Source organism: Pseudophryne corroboree, chromosome 5 (assembly GCF_028390025.1).
Source record: "Pseudophryne corroboree isolate aPseCor3 chromosome 5, aPseCor3.hap2, whole genome shotgun sequence".
Taxonomy (NCBI): Eukaryota; Metazoa; Chordata; class Amphibia; order Anura; family Myobatrachidae; genus Pseudophryne; species Pseudophryne corroboree.
The window spans coordinates 634,661,163-634,680,028 of NC_086448.1; the positions used below are offsets into that span (position 1 = coordinate 634,661,163).

The 18,866-nt window shown below is 48.2% G+C and overlaps 1 protein-coding gene across 2 annotated transcripts in view; it reads left to right on the top strand.

The window, feature by feature from the left end:
- The window catches only part of LAMA3 (laminin subunit alpha 3), a 477,258-nt gene that overhangs the window by 225,580 nt on the left and 232,812 nt on the right, over positions 1–18,866 (top strand). For both annotated transcript variants that reach the window (XM_063923602.1, XM_063923601.1), the window contains exons 27-29: positions 6,256–6,364; positions 6,984–7,081; positions 14,882–15,053. In XM_063923602.1, the coding sequence (XP_063779672.1) occupies positions 6,256–6,364; positions 6,984–7,081; positions 14,882–15,053 (379 nt within the window). The remainder of the gene's footprint in view (positions 1–6,255; positions 6,365–6,983; positions 7,082–14,881; positions 15,054–18,866) is intronic.

Consider the following 18,866-nt stretch of genomic DNA (forward strand, 5'->3'; position numbering starts at 1 on the left):
TGAGCTTTTCAATATACAGTATGCTACTCTTCTCTGAGTGCCTCAGTCCTGCTTGGTGTCTCACTTAGTATGGCATATAGTCGCCAGGTGTATATATGTACAGTACATTCTGATAGGAATTCCTTCCTGTTCTCTAGGTGTTCTCTATCTATAAAAATACTTGATCCTTCAGGGCCTAATCAGGAGACAGAACATAGCAGGCGTAACCTGGATTAGAGGGGGATTTTGACTATAGTGTATTATTTTGGACTGCACTCTCACGTACCTTTATACTCTCTGCCTTATCCTGTAGAAGAGATGTCCATCAGTAGAATGCTTGTTCCTTCCTGATCATTTGGCTCCGGTATGTTGTGCAGTGAAGAGCAGTGATTTTGCGTACTCATTGTAGTGCTCATTGTACAATTATATTATGGAGACCGAGGAGCATACTTTTTTATCCCATCTCTATGGGCTAATCTAACCTACAAAATACGGTAACTGTACATATAAATCTGTGTGTAAATTGCTGCTATTGTAGAAACCTGGATCTCAGTAATATTAATGCAGATTTCTTGCATGTGCACACATGTAAAAGCAATACTTGTTTAATATTGATGAGTCAAAATCAATATATGTATTTCTCTTACATCCTAGAGGATGCTGGGGACTCCGTAAGGACCATGGGGATAGACGGGCTCCGCAGGAGACATGGGCACTAAAAAGAACTTTAGATATGGGTGTGCACTGGCTCCTCCCTCTATGCCCCTCCTCCAGACCTCAGTTTGATACTGTGCCCAGAGGAGACTGGGTGCATTACAGGGAGCTCTCCTGAGTTTCCTGAAAGAAAGAAATTTTGTTAGGTTTTTTATTTTCAGGGAGCCTGCTGGCAACAGGCTCCCTGCATCGAGGGACTGAGGAGAGAGAAGCAGACCTACTTAACTGCTAGGCTCTGCTTCTTAGGCTACTGGACACCATTAGCTCCAGAGGGAGTCGGAACGCAGGTCTCTCCTAGCTGTTCGTCCCGGAGCCGCGCCGCCGTCCTCCTCACAGAGCCGGAAGATAGAAGCCGGGTGAGTATGAGAAGAAAGAAGACTTCAGAGGCGGCAGAAGACTTCGGATCTTCACTGAGCCATTGCTCCCGCACAACACACACACGGCAGGCACTGTAAGGGTGCAGGGCGCAGGGGGGGCGCCCTGGGCAGCAATTAATCCTCTGGTCTGGCAAAATCAGGACATATATGGGCTCTGCACTATATATAAGAGATCCCCTGCCAGTTTTTGAAAGAAATCAAGCGGGACCGAAGCTTGCCGCTGAGGGGGCGGAGCTTGATCCTCAGCACTCACCAGCGCCATTTTTCTCCACAGCACACGCTGAGAAGCTAGCTCCCCGGACTCTCCCCTGCTGAACACGATGACAGAGGGTTTGAAAGAAGGGGGGGGGGCACATAATTTAGCGCAGTGTTACATATATATATGTATTAAAAGCGCTATCTGGGTAATTTTTTCCCCTGGGTCATTGGCGCAGGGTGTGTGCTGGCATACTCTTTCTCTGTCTCTCCAAAGGGCATTGTGGGGAAACTGTCTCCAGATAAGAGAATTCCCTGAGTGTGTGGTGTGTCGGTACGCGTGTGTCGGCATGTCTGAAGCGGAAGGCTCTTCTAGGGAGGAGGTGGTGCAAATGAGTGTGGTGTCTCCGTCTGCAACGCCGACACCTGACTGGTTGGATATGTGGAATGTTTTAAATGCAAATGTGAATTTATTGCACAGAAGGTTGGACAAAGCTGAGTCCAGGGAGTGTACAGGGAGTCAAACCCTGCCTTTCACTATGTCGCAGGGACCTTCTGGGTCTCAAAAGCGCCCACTATCCCAAATAGTAGACACTGATACCGACACGGATTCTGACTCCAGTGTCGACTACGATGATGCAAAGTGGCAGCCAAAATTGGCTAAAAGTATTCATTATATGATTATTGCTATAAAAGAGGTGTTGCATATCACGGATGAACTCTCGGTCCCTGACACGAGGGTGCGCATGTATAAGGAGAAAAAACCTGAGGTAACCTTTCCCACATCTCATGAACTGAACGAATTATTTGAAAAGGCTTGGGAATCTCCAGACAAAAAACTGCAGATTCCCAAAAGGATTCTTATTGCGTATCCTTTCCCGACTAAGGACAGGATACGGTGGGAATCCTCCCCGAGGGTGGATAAAGCATTGACACGCTTATCCAAAAAGGTAGCGCTGCCATCTCAAGATACGGCAACCCTTAAGGATCCTGCTGATCGCAGACAGGAGACTACCTTGAAGTCAATTTACACACATACTGGTACCTTACTCAGACCGGCGATATCGTCGGCTTGGGTTTGTAGCGCGGTAGCAGCGTGGACAGATAACTTATCTGCTGATAAAGATACGCTGGATAAGGAAAACATTTTATTGGCCCTGGGTCATATTAAAGATGCTGTCCTATATATGAGAGATGCTCAGAGAGACATTGGCCTACTGGGTTCCAGAGCCAACGCTATGGCGATTTCGGCTAGACGAGCCCTATGGACCCAACAATGGACGGGCGGTGCCGACTCGAAGAGGCATATGGAGGTTTTACCTTACAAGGGTGAGGAATTGTTTGGGGAAGGTCTCATGGACCTTGTTTCCACGGCTACGGCAGGTAAATCAACTTTTTTGCCTTATGTTTCCTCACAGCCTAAGAAAGCACCACATTATCAGATGCAGTCCTTTCGGTCGCATAAACCCAAGAGAGTGCGAGGATCTTCCTTTCTTGCCAGAGGTAAGGGTAAGGGGAAAAAGCTGCCAACCACAGCTAGTTCCCAGGAGCAGAAGTCCGCCCCAGCCTCTACAAAATCCACCGCATGACGCTGGGGCTCCGCTGAGGGAGTCCGCCCCAGTGGGGGCACGTCTTCGACTTTTCAGCCACGTTTGGGTTCACTCACAGGTGGATCCCTGGGCAATAGGAATTGTTTCCCAGGGTTACAAGCTGGAATTCGAAGAGGTGCCTCCTCGCCGGTTTTTCAAATCGGCCCTACCGGCTTCTCCCCCAGAGAGGGAGATAGTGTTAAATGTGATTCAAAAATTGTGTCTTCAACAAGTGGTGGTCAAAGTCCCCCTGCTGCAGCAGGGGATGGGGTATTACTCAACCCTGTTTGTAGTCCCGAAACCGGACAGTTCGGTCAGGCCCATTTTGAATTTAAAATCCTTAAACCTATACTCATCGCCAGCCTGGAATGGGGGGGATTATATGGTGTCCCTGGACATAAAGGATGCATACCTTCATGTCCCCATATATCCGCCTCATCAGGCGTTCCTGAGGTTTTCTGTACAGGATTGTCATTACCAATTTCAGACGTTGCTGTTTGGGCTTTCCACGGCCCCGAGGATTTTCACCAAGGTAATGGCGGAAATGATGGTGCTCCTGCGCAAGCAGGGTGTCACAATTATCCCGTACTTGGACGATCTCCTGATAAAAGCGAGATCGAGAGAACAGTTACTGAACAGCGTGTCACTCTCCCTAAGGGTGTTGCAACAGCACGGCTGGATTCTCAATTTCCCGAAGTCACAGTTGGTTCCAACGACTCGGTTGCCTTTCTTAGGCATGATTCTGGATACAGACCAGAAAAGGGTTTATCTTCCGACGGAAAAGGCCCAAGAACTCATATCTTTGGTCAAGGACCTATTGAAGCCAAAGAGGGTGTCGGTGCATCACTGCACTCGAGTTCTGGGAAAGATGGTGGCGACTTACAAGGCCATTCCATTCGGCAGGTTCCATGCAAGGACTTTTCAATGGGACCTTCTGGACAAGTGGTCCGGGTCTCATCTACAGATTCATCAGATGATCACCCTGTCCCCCAGGGCCAGGGTATCTCTCCTGTGGTGGCTGCAGAGTGCTCACCTTCTGGAGGGTCGCAGGTTCGGCATTCAGGACTGGGTTCTGGTAACCACGGACGCGAGCCTCCGAGGTTGGGGAGCAGTCACAAAGGGAAGAAACTTCCAGGGTCTTTGGTCAAGCCAGGAGGCTTGTTTTCACATCAACATACTGGAGTTGAGGGCCATATACAACGCCCTTCGACAAGCGGAAAATTTGCTTTGCAAACTACCAGTTCTGATCCAGTCAGACAACATCACCGCAGTGGCACATGTAAACCGCCAAGGCGGAACACAGAGCAGAGTGGCAATGGCAGAAGCCACCAGGATTCTTCGCTGGGCGGAAAATCATGTAAGCTCTCTGACAGCAGTCTTCATTCCGGGAGTGGACAACTGGGAAGCAGACACGATCTACATCCAGGAGAGTGGGGACTTCATCAGGAAGTCTTTGCAGAGATTGCAAGTCAGTGGGGACTGCCTCAGATAGACATGATGGCGTCACGTCTCAACAAAAAACTACCGAGGTATTGCGCCAGGTCAAGGGACCCTCAGGCGGTAGCAGTAGACGCCCTGGTGACACCGTGGGTGTTCCAGTCGGTCTATGTGTTTCCTCCTCTTCCTCTCATCTCCAAGATATTGAGAATCATAAGACGAAGAGGAGTACAGACAATTCTCATTGTTTCAGATTGGCCTCGAATGGCCTGGTATCCGGAACTGCAGGAAATGCTCACAGAAGATCCATGGCCTCTTCCTCTCAGAGAGGACCTGTTATAACAGGGGCCCTGTCTGTTCCAAGACTTACCGCGGCTGCGTTTGACGGCATGGCGGTTCCTAGCGGAAAAGGGCATTCCGGATGAGGTCATTCCTACTCTGATAAAGGCTAGGAAGAACGTGACAGCAAAACATTATCACCGTATATGGCGGAAGTATGTATCTTGGTGTGAGTCCAGGAATGCTCCTCCGGAAGAATTCCATCTGGGCCGTTTCCTTCACTTCCTACAGACTGGAGTGAATTTGGGCCTAAAATTAGACTCCATTAAGGTTCAGATTTCGGCCCTATCCATTTTCTTTCAGAAGGAATTAGCTTCTCTTCCAGAAGTACAGACTTTTGTGAAGGGAGTGCTGCATATCCAGCCTCCTTTTGTACCTCCAGTGGCACCCTCGGACCTTAACGTGGTGTTGCGGTTCCTTAAGTCTCACTGGTTTGAGCCTCTTAAAACGGTGGAATTAAAGTATCTCACTTGGAAAGTGGTCATGTTGTTGGCCTTGGCATCGGCAAGGCGAGTGTTGTAATTGGCGGCTTTATCTCACAAAAGCCCCTATCTGGTTTTCCATGTGGATAGAGCAGAGTTGCGGACTCGTCCTCAATTTTTGCCCAAGGTGGTTTCATCTTTTCAAATGAACCAACCTGTTGTGGTGCCTGTGGCTACGCAGGACTTGGAGGATTCCGAGTCCCTTGATGTGGTCAGGGCATTGAAAATTTATGTGGCCAGAACGGCACGGGTTAGGAAAACAGAGGCACTGTTTGTCCTGTATGCAGCCAACAAGGTTGGCGCTCCTGCTTCTAAGCAGACTATTGCTCGCTGGATCTGTAACACGATTCAGCAGGCTCATTCTACGGCTGGATTGCCGTTACCAAATTCTGTAAAGGCCCATTCCACTAGGAAGGTGGGCTCTTTTTGGGCGGCTGCCCGAGGTGTCTCAGCATTACAGCTTTGCCGAGCGGCGACTTGGTCGGGTTCAAACACCTTTGCAAAGTTCTACAAGTTTGATACCCTGGCTGATGAGAACCTCATGTTTGCTCAGTCGGTGCTGCAGAGTCATCCGCACTCTCCCGCCTGTTTTGGAGCTTTGGTATAATCCCCATGGTCCTTACGGAGTCCCCAGCATCCTCTAGGACGTAAGAGAAAATAAGATTTTAAACCTACCGGTAAATCTTTTTCTCCTAGTCCATAGAGGATGCTGGGTGCCCGTCCCAGTGCGGACTAAATTCTGCAAGACTTGTATATAGTTTCTGCTTACATAAGGGTTATGTTACAGTTTTGATCAGTCTCGGGCTGATGCTGTTTTGTTTCATGCTGTTAACTGGTTCGTATATTCCATGTTGTACGGTGTGGATGGTGTGGGCTGGTATGTATCTTGCCCTTGGATTAACAAAAATCCTTTCCTCGTACTGTCCGTCACCTCTGGGCACAGTTTCTCTAACTGAGGTCTGGAGGAGGGGCATAGAGGGAGGAGCCAGTGCACACCCATATCTAAAGTTCTTTTTATTGCCCATGTCTCCTGCGGAGCCCGTCTATACCCATGGTCCTTATGGAGTCCCCAGCATCCTCTACGGACTAAGAGAAAAAGATTTACCGGTAGGTTTAAAATCTTTTTTTTATTGTTTCCGCCAGCTTCCTGTGCCGCAGTATTGCAGTGGACAACATGAACCGCATTGCAGTGCTCGAGCTGTCTCCGGGCACTGAAATACACGTCACAGCATCATCAGTCAGATTCCTGCTGGTGAGTTTTCTATCTTAGAGAAGATATTCTCATTTGGAGTTCCAGTTCTCACCAAGGGGGATATCCAATTATCCTCGGTAAAACATTGGGTCCGAAAAATGGATCGCCCGTAAAAAAAAAAAAAAGATCTCCCAAAAACACACAGGTTCAGTGAAACCTGTGTGTTTTCGGATAAATCAGCCCCATTTCCAGGGATATTGCTTCGCCTGCCTGAAGCAGGTGAAACAAAATCCCTGATAAGGTGGGTCTCGTGCCCGCTTATCGGGGCTAATTAGATAGCCCCCAGGGGGACAATTAGCCCTGGTAAATTGGATATCCCCCCAAATGTGCAGTGGAACACCGCAACCAATCATCATGTATCTGTGCAGTACAAATTCAAGACTGAATGCAAGTATTTGAATGGTTACTTGGGCCAGTGTAAATAGTACTCTTTAATTAATGGCAACTATTTTAAGGGGATCAAAAATATCAATCTGCCTGTCACCAACATGTGCTGATGTCTGTTAATGTTTCGAGTTCTGGGTATTCTGCAACTCAGAATACAGTATTTCATGACACATATATACTGTAACTTTATAAACTTTATTTAGTACGTTTGTCTGTTGTGTTTATATTGCAGCACACTGTATGCGTGGTTCCTATAGAACAGTTCACCATTGAATATGCTGAGCCAAAGGTGCACTGTATTGCAGCTTATGGACGGCCTCCTAATCAAAGGTAAATGTGCAGTATTTATTTTACGTCTATTAAATAAAGAATTAGACCGTGATTAATTAAATATGCTTCCTAAAACTGTAACCATTCTTCTTAAATTATAGTCATAGGCTGAGGGGGTTATTCAGAGATGAATGCAGATGGATGCATACGCAGCCAGATCTGCATTCATCTCTGCACATGCTGGGGGCCGGCCAGCATATGTGAGTTCGCTCCCCCGATGTGTCCGCATTTAGATGGCGGATTAATCGGATCTAAGGTTGACCCCTGGCTGTCAGGCGATCAACGGGCATTTTTTTATCGAAGTGGCTGCGTGTGACGTCCCTGTTAGCCCCACCCCCCAGCGCTGTGTCGACGCCCTGTTAATGCCCGCCACTGTCAATCACATTGCTGTTGCATCCATCGGGGATGCGACCGCAATGTGTGTGTCCGCAGTCACTGTGCGGCCGCTGCACTTGCGCAGTTTGTCGCCATCGGCATACTGCACTGCAGGCCGCATTAGTGGCCGGGAGTGAATGACCCTCTCAGTCCATTGGGACTTTCTGTAGTATCACTACAGTATATGCGGTTACTTTCCTTTCTATCCATCCGTACTCTATAATCGTTATCAAGAGAACTCTGTTTCCGATAATTGCACCTTTTAGTTATTGGAAAGCTCAGAGCTGTGGGATCTAACCATTATAGTAACTACAAGGAACTCATAACTTTCAACATTACATTTGTTTCTCTGACGTCCTAGTGGATGCTGGGAACTCCGTAAGGACCATGGGGAATAGCGGCTCCGCAGGAGACTGGGCACAAAAGAAAAGCTTTAGTACTACCTGGTGTGCACTGGCTCCTCCCCCTATGACCCTCCTCCAAGCCTCAGTTAGATTTTTGTGCCCGACCGAGCAGGGTGCAATCTAGGGGGCTCTCCTGAGCTTCTTAGAAAAAGTTAGTTTTAGGTTTCTTATTTTCAGTGAGACCTGCTGGCAACAGGCTCACTGCATCGAGGGACTAAGGGGAGAAGAAGCGAACCTGCCTGCTTGCAGCCAGCTTAGGCTTCTGGACACCATTAGCTCCAGAGGGACCGAACACAGGCCCAGCCTCGGAGTCCGGTCCCAGAGCCGCGCCGCCGGCCCCCTTACAGAGCCAGAAGCAAGAAGAGGTCCGGAAAATCGGCGGCAGAAGACATCAGTCTTCAACAAGGTAGTGCACAGCACTGCAGCTGTGCGCCATTGCTCCTCAGGCACACTTCACACTCCGGTCACTGAGGGTGCAGGGCGCTAGGGGGGGGGCGCCCTGAGCAGCAATAAAAACACCTTGGCTGGCGAATATACATCACATATAACCCCCAGGGCTATATGGATGTATATTAACCCCTGCCAGAATACAGCAAAAAGCGGGAGAAAAGTCCGCCGAGAAGGGGGCGGAGCCTATCTCCTCAGCACACTGGCGCCATTTTCCCTCACAGCTCCGCTGGAAGGACGTCTCCCTGACTCTCCCCTGCAGTCCTGCACTACAGAAAAGGGTAAAACGAGAGGGGGGGGCACTAATTTGGCGCAGTAATAATATAAATAGCAGCTATAAGGGAAAAACACTCTTTATAGTGTTATCCCAGTATATATATATAGCGCTCTGGTGTGTGCTGGCATACTCTCCCTCTGTCTCCCCAAAGGGCTAGTGGGGTCCTGTCCTCTATCAGAGCATTCCCTGTGTGTGTGCTGTGTGTCGGTACGATTGTGTCGACATGTATGAGGAGGAAAATGATGTGGAGGCGGAGCAATTGCCTGTAATAGAGATGTCACCCCCTAGGGAGTCGACACCTGAGTGGATGGGCTTATGGAAGGAATTACGTGACAGTGTCAGCTCTTTACAAAAGACGGTTGATGACATGAGACAGCCGGCTACTCAGCTTGTGCCTGTCCAGGCGTCTCAAAGGCCATCAGGGGCTCTAAAACGCCCGTTACCTCAGATGGCAGATACAGACGCCGACAAGGATACTGACTCCAGTGTCGACGATGAAGAGACGAATGTGACTTCCAGTAGGGCCACACGTTACATGATTGAGGCAATGAAAAATGTTTTACACATTTCTGATAGTACAAGTACCACTAAAAAGGGTATTATGTTTGGTGAGAAAAAACTACCTGTAGTTTTTCCTGCATCTGAAGAATTAAATGAAGTGTGTGATGAAGCGTGGGTTTCCCCCGATAAAAAAAAACCCTGATAATTCCTAAAAGGTTATTGGCATCATACCCCTTCCCGCCAGAGGATAGGGCACATTGGGAAACACCCCATAGGGTGGATAAAGAGCTCACACGTTTGTCTAAACAGGTGGCACTACCGTCTCCTGATACGGCCGCCCTAAAGGAACCTGCTGACAGAAAGCAGGAGAATATCCTAAAATGTATATACACTCACACGGGTGTTATACTGCGACCAGCAATCGCCTCAGCCTGGATGTGCAGTGCTGGGGTGGCTTGGTCGGATTCCCTGACCGAAAATATTGATACCCTAGATAGGGACAGTATATTACTGACTATAGAGCATTTAAAAGATGCATTTTTATATATGCGTGATGCACAGAGGGATATTTGCCGACTGGCGTCAAGAGTAAGTGCGCTGTCCATCTCTGCCAGAAGAGGGTTATGGACGCGGCAGTGGTCAGGTGATGCGGATTCCAAAAGGCATATGGAAGTATTGCCTTATAAAGGGGAGGAGTTATTTGGGGTAGGTCTATCAGACCTAGTGGCCACGGCAACTGCTGGGAAATCCACAATTTTACCCCAGGTAGCCTCTCAACATAAGAAGACGCCGTATTATCAGGCGCAGTTCTTTCGGCCCCATAAGGGCAAGCGGGCAAAAGGCTCCTCATTTCTGCCCCGTGGCAGAGGGAGAGGAAAAAGGCTGCAGCAAACAGCCAGTTCCCAGGAACAGAAGCCCTCTCCCGCTTCTGCCAAGTCCTCAGCATGACGCTGGAGCTTTACAAGCGGACTCAGGCACGGTGGGGGCCCGTCTCAAGAATTTCAGCGCGCAGTGGGCTCACTCACAAGTGGACCCCTGGATCCTTCAGGTGGTATCTCAGGGGTACAAATTGGAATTCGAGACGTCTCCCCCTCGCCGTTTCCTAAAGTCTGCTTTACAGACGTCTCCCTCCGACAGGGAGGCGGTATTAGAAGCAATTCACAAGCTGTATTTTCAGCAGGTGATAATCAAGGTACCCCTCCTGCAACAGGGAAAGGGGTATTATTCCACGCTGTTTGTGGTACCGAAGCCGGACGGCTCGGTGAGACCTATTTTAAATCTGAAATCCTTGAACACTTACATACAGAGGTTCAAATTCAAGATGGAGTCACTCAGAGCGGTGATTGCGAACCTGGAAGAATGGGATTATATGGTGTCTCTGGACATCAAGGATGCTTACCTCCATGTCCCAATTTACCCTTCTCACCAAGGGTACCTCAGGTTTGTGGTACAGAACTGCCACTATCAGTTTCAGACGCTGCCGTTTGGATTGTCCACGGCACCCCGGGTCTTTACCAAAGTAATGGCCGAAATGATGATACTCCTCCGAAGGAAAGGAGTTTTAATTATCCCTTACTTGGACGATCTCCTGATAAGGGCAAGATCCAGGGAACAGTTGGTAGTCGGGGTAGCACTATCTCAAGTAGTGTTGCGGCAGCACGGTTGGATTCTCAATATCCCAAAATCGCAGCTGATCCCGACGACACGTCTTCTATTCCTAGGGATGATCCTGGACACAGTCCAGAAAAAGGTGTTTCTCTCGGAGGAGAAAGCCAGGGAGTTATCCGAGCTAGTCAGAAACCTCCTAAAACCAGGCCAAGTCTCAGTGCATCAATGCACAAGGGTCCTGGGAAAAATGGTGGCTTCTTACGAAGCAATCCCATTCGGCAGATTCCACGCAAGAACATTCCAGTGGGACCTGCTGGACAAATGGTCCGGATCGCATCTTCAGATGCATCGGCGGATAACCCTGTCACCAAGGACAAGGGTGTCTCTCCTGTGGTGGTTGCAGAGTGCTCATCTTCTAGAGGGCCGCAGATTCGGCATTCAGGACTGGGTCCTGGTGACCACAGATGCCAGCCTACGAGGCTGGGGAGCAGTCACACAGGGAAGAAATTTCCAGGGCTTGTGGTCAAGCCTGGAGACATCACTTCACATAAATATCCTGGAGTTAAGGGCCATTTACAATGCTCTAAGCCAAGCAAGACCTCTGCTTCAGGGTCAGCCGGTGCTGATCCAGTCGGACAACATCACGGCAGTCGCCCACGTAAACAGACAGGGCGGCACAAGAAGCAGGAGGGCAATGGCAGAAGCTGCAAGGATTCTTCGCTGGGCGGAAAATCATGTGATAGCACTGTCAGCAGTGTTCATTCCGGGAGTGGACAACTGGGAAGCAGACTTCCTCAGCAGGCACGACCTCCACCCGGGAGAGTGGGGACTTCACCCAGAAGTCTTCCACATGATTGTAAACCGTTGGGAAAAACCAAAGGTGGACATGATGGCGTCCCGCCTCAACAAAAAACTGGACAGGTATTGCGCCAGGTCAAGGGACCCTCAGGCAATAGCTGTGGACGCTCTGGTAACACCGTGGGTGTACCAGTCAGTGTATGTGTTCCCTCCTCTGCCTCTCATACCCAAGGTACTGAGAATTATAAGACGGAGAGGAGTAAGAACTATACTCGTGGCTCCGGATTGGCCAAGAAGGACTTGGTACCCGGAACTTCAAGAGATGCTCACAGAGGACCCGTGGCCTCTACCTCTAAGAAGGGACCTGCTCCAGCAAGGACCCTGTCTGTTCCAAGACTTACCACGGCTGCGTTTGACGGCATGGCGGTTGAACGCCGGATCCTGAAGGAAAAAGGCATTCCGGAGGAAGTCATCCCTACCCTGATCAAAGCCAGGAAGGATGTAACCGCAAAACATTATCACCGCATTTGGCGAAAATATGTTGCGTGGTGCGAGGCCAGGAAGGCCCCAACGGAGGAATTTCAACTGGGTCGATTCCTGCATTTCCTGCAAACAGGAGTGTCTATGGGCCTCAAATTGGGATCCATTAAGGTTCAGATTTCGGCCCTGTCGATTTTCTTCCAGAAAGAACTGGCTTCAGTTCCTGAAGTTCAGACGTTTGTCAAGGGGGTGCTGCATATACAGCCTCCTTTTGTGCCTCCAGTGGCACCTTGGGATCTCAATGTAGTTTTGGGGTTCCTCAAATCACATTGGTTTGAACCGCTTAAATCTGTGGATTTAAAATATCTCACATGGAAAGTGGTCATGCTGTTGGCCCTGGCTTCGGCCAGGCGCGTGTCAGAATTGGCGGCTTTATCCTGTAAAAGCCCTTATCTGATTTTCCATTCGGACAGGGCGGAATTGAGGATTCGTCCTCAGTTTCTCCCTAAGGTGGTGTCAGCGTTTCACCTGAACCAGCCTATTGTGGTGCCTGCGGCTACTAGGGACTTGGAGGACTCCAAGTTGCTAGACGTTGTCAGGGCCCTGAAAATATATGTTTCCAGGACGGCTGGAGTCAGAAAATCTGACTCGCTGTTTATCCTGTACGCACCCAACAAGCTGGGTGCTCCTGCTTCTAAGCAGACCATTGCTCGCTGGATCTGTAATACAATTCAGCTTGCGCATTCTGTGGCAGGCCTGCCACAGCCAAAATCTGTAAATGCCCACTCCACAAGGAAGGTGGGCTCATTCTGGGCGGCTGCCCGAGGGGTCTCGGCGTTACAACTTTGCCGAGCTGCTACTTGGTCAGGGTCAAATACCTTTGAAAAATTTTACAAATTTGACACTCTGGCTGAGGAGGACCTTGAGTTCTCTCATTCGGTGCTGCAGAGTCATCCGCACTCTCCCGCCCGTTTGGGAGCTTTGGTATAATCCCCATGATCCTTACGGAGTTCCCAGCATCCACTAGGACGTCAGAGAAAATAAGAATTTACTTACCGATAATTCTATTTCTCGTAGTCCGTAGTGGATGCTGGGCGCCCATCCCAAGTGCGGATTATCTGCAATACTTGTACATAGTTATTGTTAACAATTCGGGTTATTGTTGTTATGAGCCATCTATCCAGAGGCTCCTCTGTTATCATGCTGTTAACTGGGTTCATATCACAGGTTGTACGGTGTGATTGGTGTGGCTGGTATGAGTCTTACCCGGGATTCAAAATCCTTCCTTATTGTGTACGCTCGTCCGGGCACAGTATCCTAACTGAGGCTTGGAGGAGGGTCATAGGGGGAGGAGCCAGTGCACACCAGGTAGTCCTAAAGCTTTTCTTTTGTGCCCAGTCTCCTGCGGAGCCGCTATTCCCCATGGTCCTTACGGAGTTCCCAGCATCCACTACTGACTACGAGAAATAGAATTATCGGTAAGTAAATTCTTATTTTCTTGATGGATTGTGCTATTTTTATTTTCTAAATTTGCGCCCATACAAATTAAGTGTGTGTGTGTGTGTGTGTGTGTGTGTGTGTGTGTGTGTGTGTGTGTGTGTGTGTGTGTGTAGTAGTAAAAAAAGAAAACACCCACCACACATAAAGAATAAGATATATCACACTGATACTCCAATAGCCAAATTGATTTTCACCTGGAGGAAAGACGGCTTCTTCACTCATTCAGCAGGTACCTGATAAGGTTTCAGCCAGTAGCTGATGAGGATTCAGCAGGTAGCTAATGAGGATTCAGCAGGTAGCTAATGAGGATTCAGCAGGTAGCTAATGAGGATTCAGCAGGTAGCTAATGAGGAGTCAGTAGGTAACTGATGAGGAGTCAGTAGGTAACTGATGAGGAGTCAGTAGGTAACTGATGAGGAGTCAGCAAGTAGCTAATGAGGATTTAGCAGATAGCTGATTTGGTCGATCAGGATTCAGCAGGTAGCTGATTCAGTCCATTTGGTCCATCCAGTCCATCAGGAGGGATTTCTGGGTACTCATTATTCAATTGCACTCAGGTCACTTTATCAAACAATCCTGGATGTGATCCATAATAGAATGTTCAATTATGTTATTACCTGAATATGACATTTAGGGCTCGCACGCATCTATCTGCTGCTAATGCTCCTCAATAACGCAGCTCTGTGGAATGCCTTAGGTATTATGCACTTACCAGTACTTATATGTTACAGTAAGACACCCTTTGGGCAGTACCGATGGTGTAATGGTTAGCATTACTGCCTCACAGCACTAAGGTCATGGGTTCGATTCACACCATGCCCCTAACAGTGTGGAGTTTGTATATACTCCCCGTACTTGCGTGGGTTTCCTCCGGGTACTCCGGTTTCCTCCCACAATCCAAAAATATACTGGAAGGTTAATTGGCTCCGAACAAAATTAACCCTAACGTGAATGTGTGTGCGTGTACGTGTGGTATATATTGTAAGTTACACTGGGGCAGGGACTGATGTGAATGAGCAAATTTTCTCTGTAAAGCGCTACGGAATATGTGCGCGCTATATAAGTAACTGGTAATAAATTATAAAATAAATAATTGGGGTGCTTGTTGCAGCATACAAGCAATGACAAGTGACTTTGAATACGTAAGTCACATGTAAATGCAATCCATCTTCCCTGTATATGTATGCTATATTAGTTTGCCCATTGGCACCTTTGTGTCACATGTTGCTGCAGTTTTACAACTACCATAAAAGACCACATGCCAAAATGTTACTGGTCTGTATTGTCTGTGACATAAACCTGCACAACGCTGTGCCGCAATACTTGTCTATGCATTTGTCTAAGATTGTATGTGAAATATATTGTCAAAAGTTGGCAGCTGTAGTTATGTTATGTATTGTTGTTTCCAAGCCCTTGTTGCATCCAGTCTACAGTCTATGAAAACCCCCCTCTGGCTTTGGTGCTGGACTCTCTCAAAGATGCTAGATACTCTGGTGGGCAGAAGAACAGGGTACAAGAACCTGTCCTTGGGCCGGTGATTCCTGGTCAGTCAGGCAACAGAGTGTTGCTGAAATCAGAAGAGGTATTTGTGATGTACTCCAATTCACATGAGGGTCCAAGAGACTAGTGCTAGCAGTATAAAGTCATTGTTAAAGCCCCGACCACATGTAAAATCCTGTTAGCCAGCTAATGACACATAACACAATGAAAAGTGATATAAGTATGTTAATTAGTACTGAGATTGTACAATTGGTGTAAAATAATCTATATTGCTTTCACCTGTGTGTTATTTTTTGGGTTTACATTTACCTTGAAGACTTCTTGGCATCACTAAACAAATCTGCTAGATTTAAAAAAAAAAACTAAACAGGTTAAGTTTAATTTATTATGTCTGGAAACCTTGGGTGGGAGGGCTAATCTGTAGGGGCTCCAGCAGAGGTCTCAGATGTGTCTGGATGATAAACTGCAACAGATATGTGTCCGTGTCCAGATTAACAATGAGACGGATGGGTCTACAGCTTCAGGCTTCCACATAAAATTAGGCCCATCCTCATGATTGCATAAATAGGATCAGCCACCTAGCTGGCCACACAGTTGGCCATAAATCATAAGAATTAAGATTGTATTTATATTTTTCTCACAAAATGCTTAGCTTATGCCCCACCATATATTTACTGTATATAGTTCAAAGATACAAAACTATTTTTTCTTAGTAAAAATCAATTATTTTTCTCTATCGTCCTAAGTGGATGCTGGGGTTCCTGAAAGGACCATGGGGAATAGCGGCTCCGCAGGAGACAGGGCACAAAAAAGTAAAGCTTTACTAGGTCAGGTGGTGTGCACTGGCTCCTCCCCCTATGACCCTCCTCCAGACTCCAGTTAGATTTTGTGCCCGAACGAGAAGGGTGCAATCTAGGTGGCTCTCCTAAAGAGCTGCTTAGAGAAAGTTTAGTTTAGGTTTTTTTCTTTACAGTGAGTCCTGCTGGCAACAGGATCACTGCAACGTGGGACTTAGGGGGAAAGTAGTAAACTCACCTGCATGCAGAGTGGATTTGCTGCTTGGCTACTGGACACCATTAGCTCCAGAGGGATCGAACACAGGCCCAGCCGTGGAGTCCGGTCCCGGAGCCGCGCCGCCGACCCCCTTGCAGATGCTGAAGCGTGAAGAGGTCCGGAAACCGGCGGCTGAAGACTCCTCAGTCTTCATAAGGTAGCGCACAGCACTGCAGCTGTGCGCCATTTTCCTCTCAGCACACTTCACTGGGCAGTCACTGAGGGTGCAGAGCGCTGGGGGGGGGCGCTCTGAGAGGCAAATATAAACCTTATACAAGGCTAAAAATACCTCACATATAGCCCATAGGGGCTATATGGAGATATTTAACCCCTGCCTGACTGGAAAAATAGCGGGAGAAGAACCCGCCGAAAAAGGGGCGGGGCCTATCTCCTCAGCACACGGCGCCATTTTCTGTCACAGCTCCGCTGGTCAGAACGGCTCCCAGGTCTCTCCCCTGCACTGCACTACAGAAACAGGGTAAAACAGAGAGGGGGGGCACATTAATGGCTATATATATATATATATATTAAAGCAGCTATAAGGGAGCACTTAATATAAGGATATCCCTTGTATATATAGCGCTTTGTGGTGTGTGCTGGCAGACTCTCCCTCTGTCTCCCCAAAAGGGCTAGTGGGTCCTGTCTTCATTAGAGCATTCCCTGTGAGTTTGCGGTGTGTGTCGGTACGTGGTGTCGACATGTATGAGGACGATATTGGTGTGGAGGCGGAGCAATTGCCAAATATGCAGATGTCACCCCCCAGGGGGTCGACACCAGAATGGATGCCTTTATTTGTGGAATTACGTGATGGTTTATCTTCCCTTAAACAGTCAGTTGAGGACATGAGGCGGCCGGACAATCAATTAATGCCTGTCCAGGCGCCTCAAACACCGTCAGGGGCTGTAAAACGCCCTTTGCCTCAGTCGGTCGACACAGACCCAGACACGGGCACTGATTCCAGTGACGACGGTAGAAATTCAAACGTATTTTCCAGTAGGGCCACACGTTATATGATTTTGGCAATGAAGGAGACGTTACATTTAGCTGATACTACAGATACCGTAAAACAGGGTATTATGTATGGTGTGAAAAAACTACAAACAGTTTTTCCTGAATCAGAAGAATTAAATGACGTGTGTGATGAAGCGTGGGTTGCTCCTGATAAAAAGTTGATAATTTCAAAAAAGTTATTGGCATTATACCCTTTCCCGCCAGAGGTTAGGGCGCGCTGGGAAACACCCCCTAAGGTGGACAAGGCGCTCACACGCTTATCCAAACAAGTGGCGTTACCCTCTCCTGAGACGGCCGCACTTAAGGATCCATCAGATAGAAAGATGGAAGTTATTCAAAAGAATATATACACACATGCAGGTGTTATACTACGACCAGCTATAGCAACTGCCTGGATGTGCAGTGCTGGAGTAGTTTGGTCAGAATCCCTGATTGAAAATATTGATACCCTAGATAGGGACAATGTTTTACTGTCGTTAGAACAAATAAAGGATGCATTTATCTATATGCGTGATGCACAGAGGGATATTTGCACACTGGCATCTCGGGTGAGTGCTATGTCCATTTCAGCCAGAAGAGCCTTATGGACACGACAGTGGACAGGCGATGCGGATTCAAAACGTCACATGGAGGTTTTGCCGTATAAAGGGGAGGAGTTATTTGGAGTTGGTCTATCAGACTTGGTGGCCACGGCTACTGCCGGGAAATCCACTTTTTTACCTCAAGTCACTCCCCAACAGAGAAAGGCACCGACCTTTCAACCGCAGCCTTTTCGCTCCTACAAAAATAAGAGAGCAAAGGGCTTGTCGTACCTGCCACGAGGCAGAGGAAGAGGGAAGAGACACCAACAGGCAGCTCCTTCCCAGGAACAGAAGCCCTCCCCGGCTCCTGCAAAAATCTCAGCATGACGCTGGGGCCTCTCAAGCGGACTCGGGGACAGTGGGGGGCCGTCTCAAAAATTACAGCGCGCAGTGGGCTCACTCGCAGGTAGACCCCTGGATCCTGCAGATAATATCTCAGGGGTACAGGTTGGAATTAGAGACGGATCCTCCTCATCGTTTCCTGAAGTCTGCCTTACCAACCGTCTCTTCCGAAAGGGAGAGGGTGTTGGAAGCCATTCACAAGCTGTACGCTCAGCAGGTGATAGTCAAAGTACCCCTATTACAACAAGGAAAGGGGTATTATTCCACTCTATTTGTGGTACCGAAGCCGGATGGCTCGGTAAGGCCTATTCTAAATCTGAAGTCCTTGAACCTCTACATAAAAAAGTTCAAGTTCAAGATGGAGTCACTCAGAGCAGTGATAGCGAACCTGGAAGAAGGGGACTTTATGGTATCCTTGGACATCAAGGATGCGTATCTACACGTTCCGATTTACCCCGCACACCAGGGGTACCTCAGGTTCATTGTTCAAAACTGTCACTATCAGTTTCAGACGCTGCCGTTCGGATTGTCCACGGCGCCTCGGGTCTTTACCAAGGTAATGGCCGAGATGATGATTCTTCTTCGAAGAAAAGGCGTATTAGTTATCCCATACTTGGACGATCTCCTAATAAGGGCAAGGTCCAGAGAACAGCTGGAGACAGCTTTAGCACTATCTCAAGAGGTGCTAAGACAACACGGGTGGATTCTGAATATTCCAAAATCCCATTTAATCCCGACAACTCGTCTGCTGTTCCTAGGAATGATTCTGGACACGGTTCAGAAAAAGGTTTTCCTTCCAGAGGAAAAAGCCAAGGAGTTATCCGATCTGGTCAGGAACCTCCTAAAACCAGGAAAAGTGTCAGTACATCAATGCACAAGAGTCCTGGGAAAAATGGTGGCTTCTTACG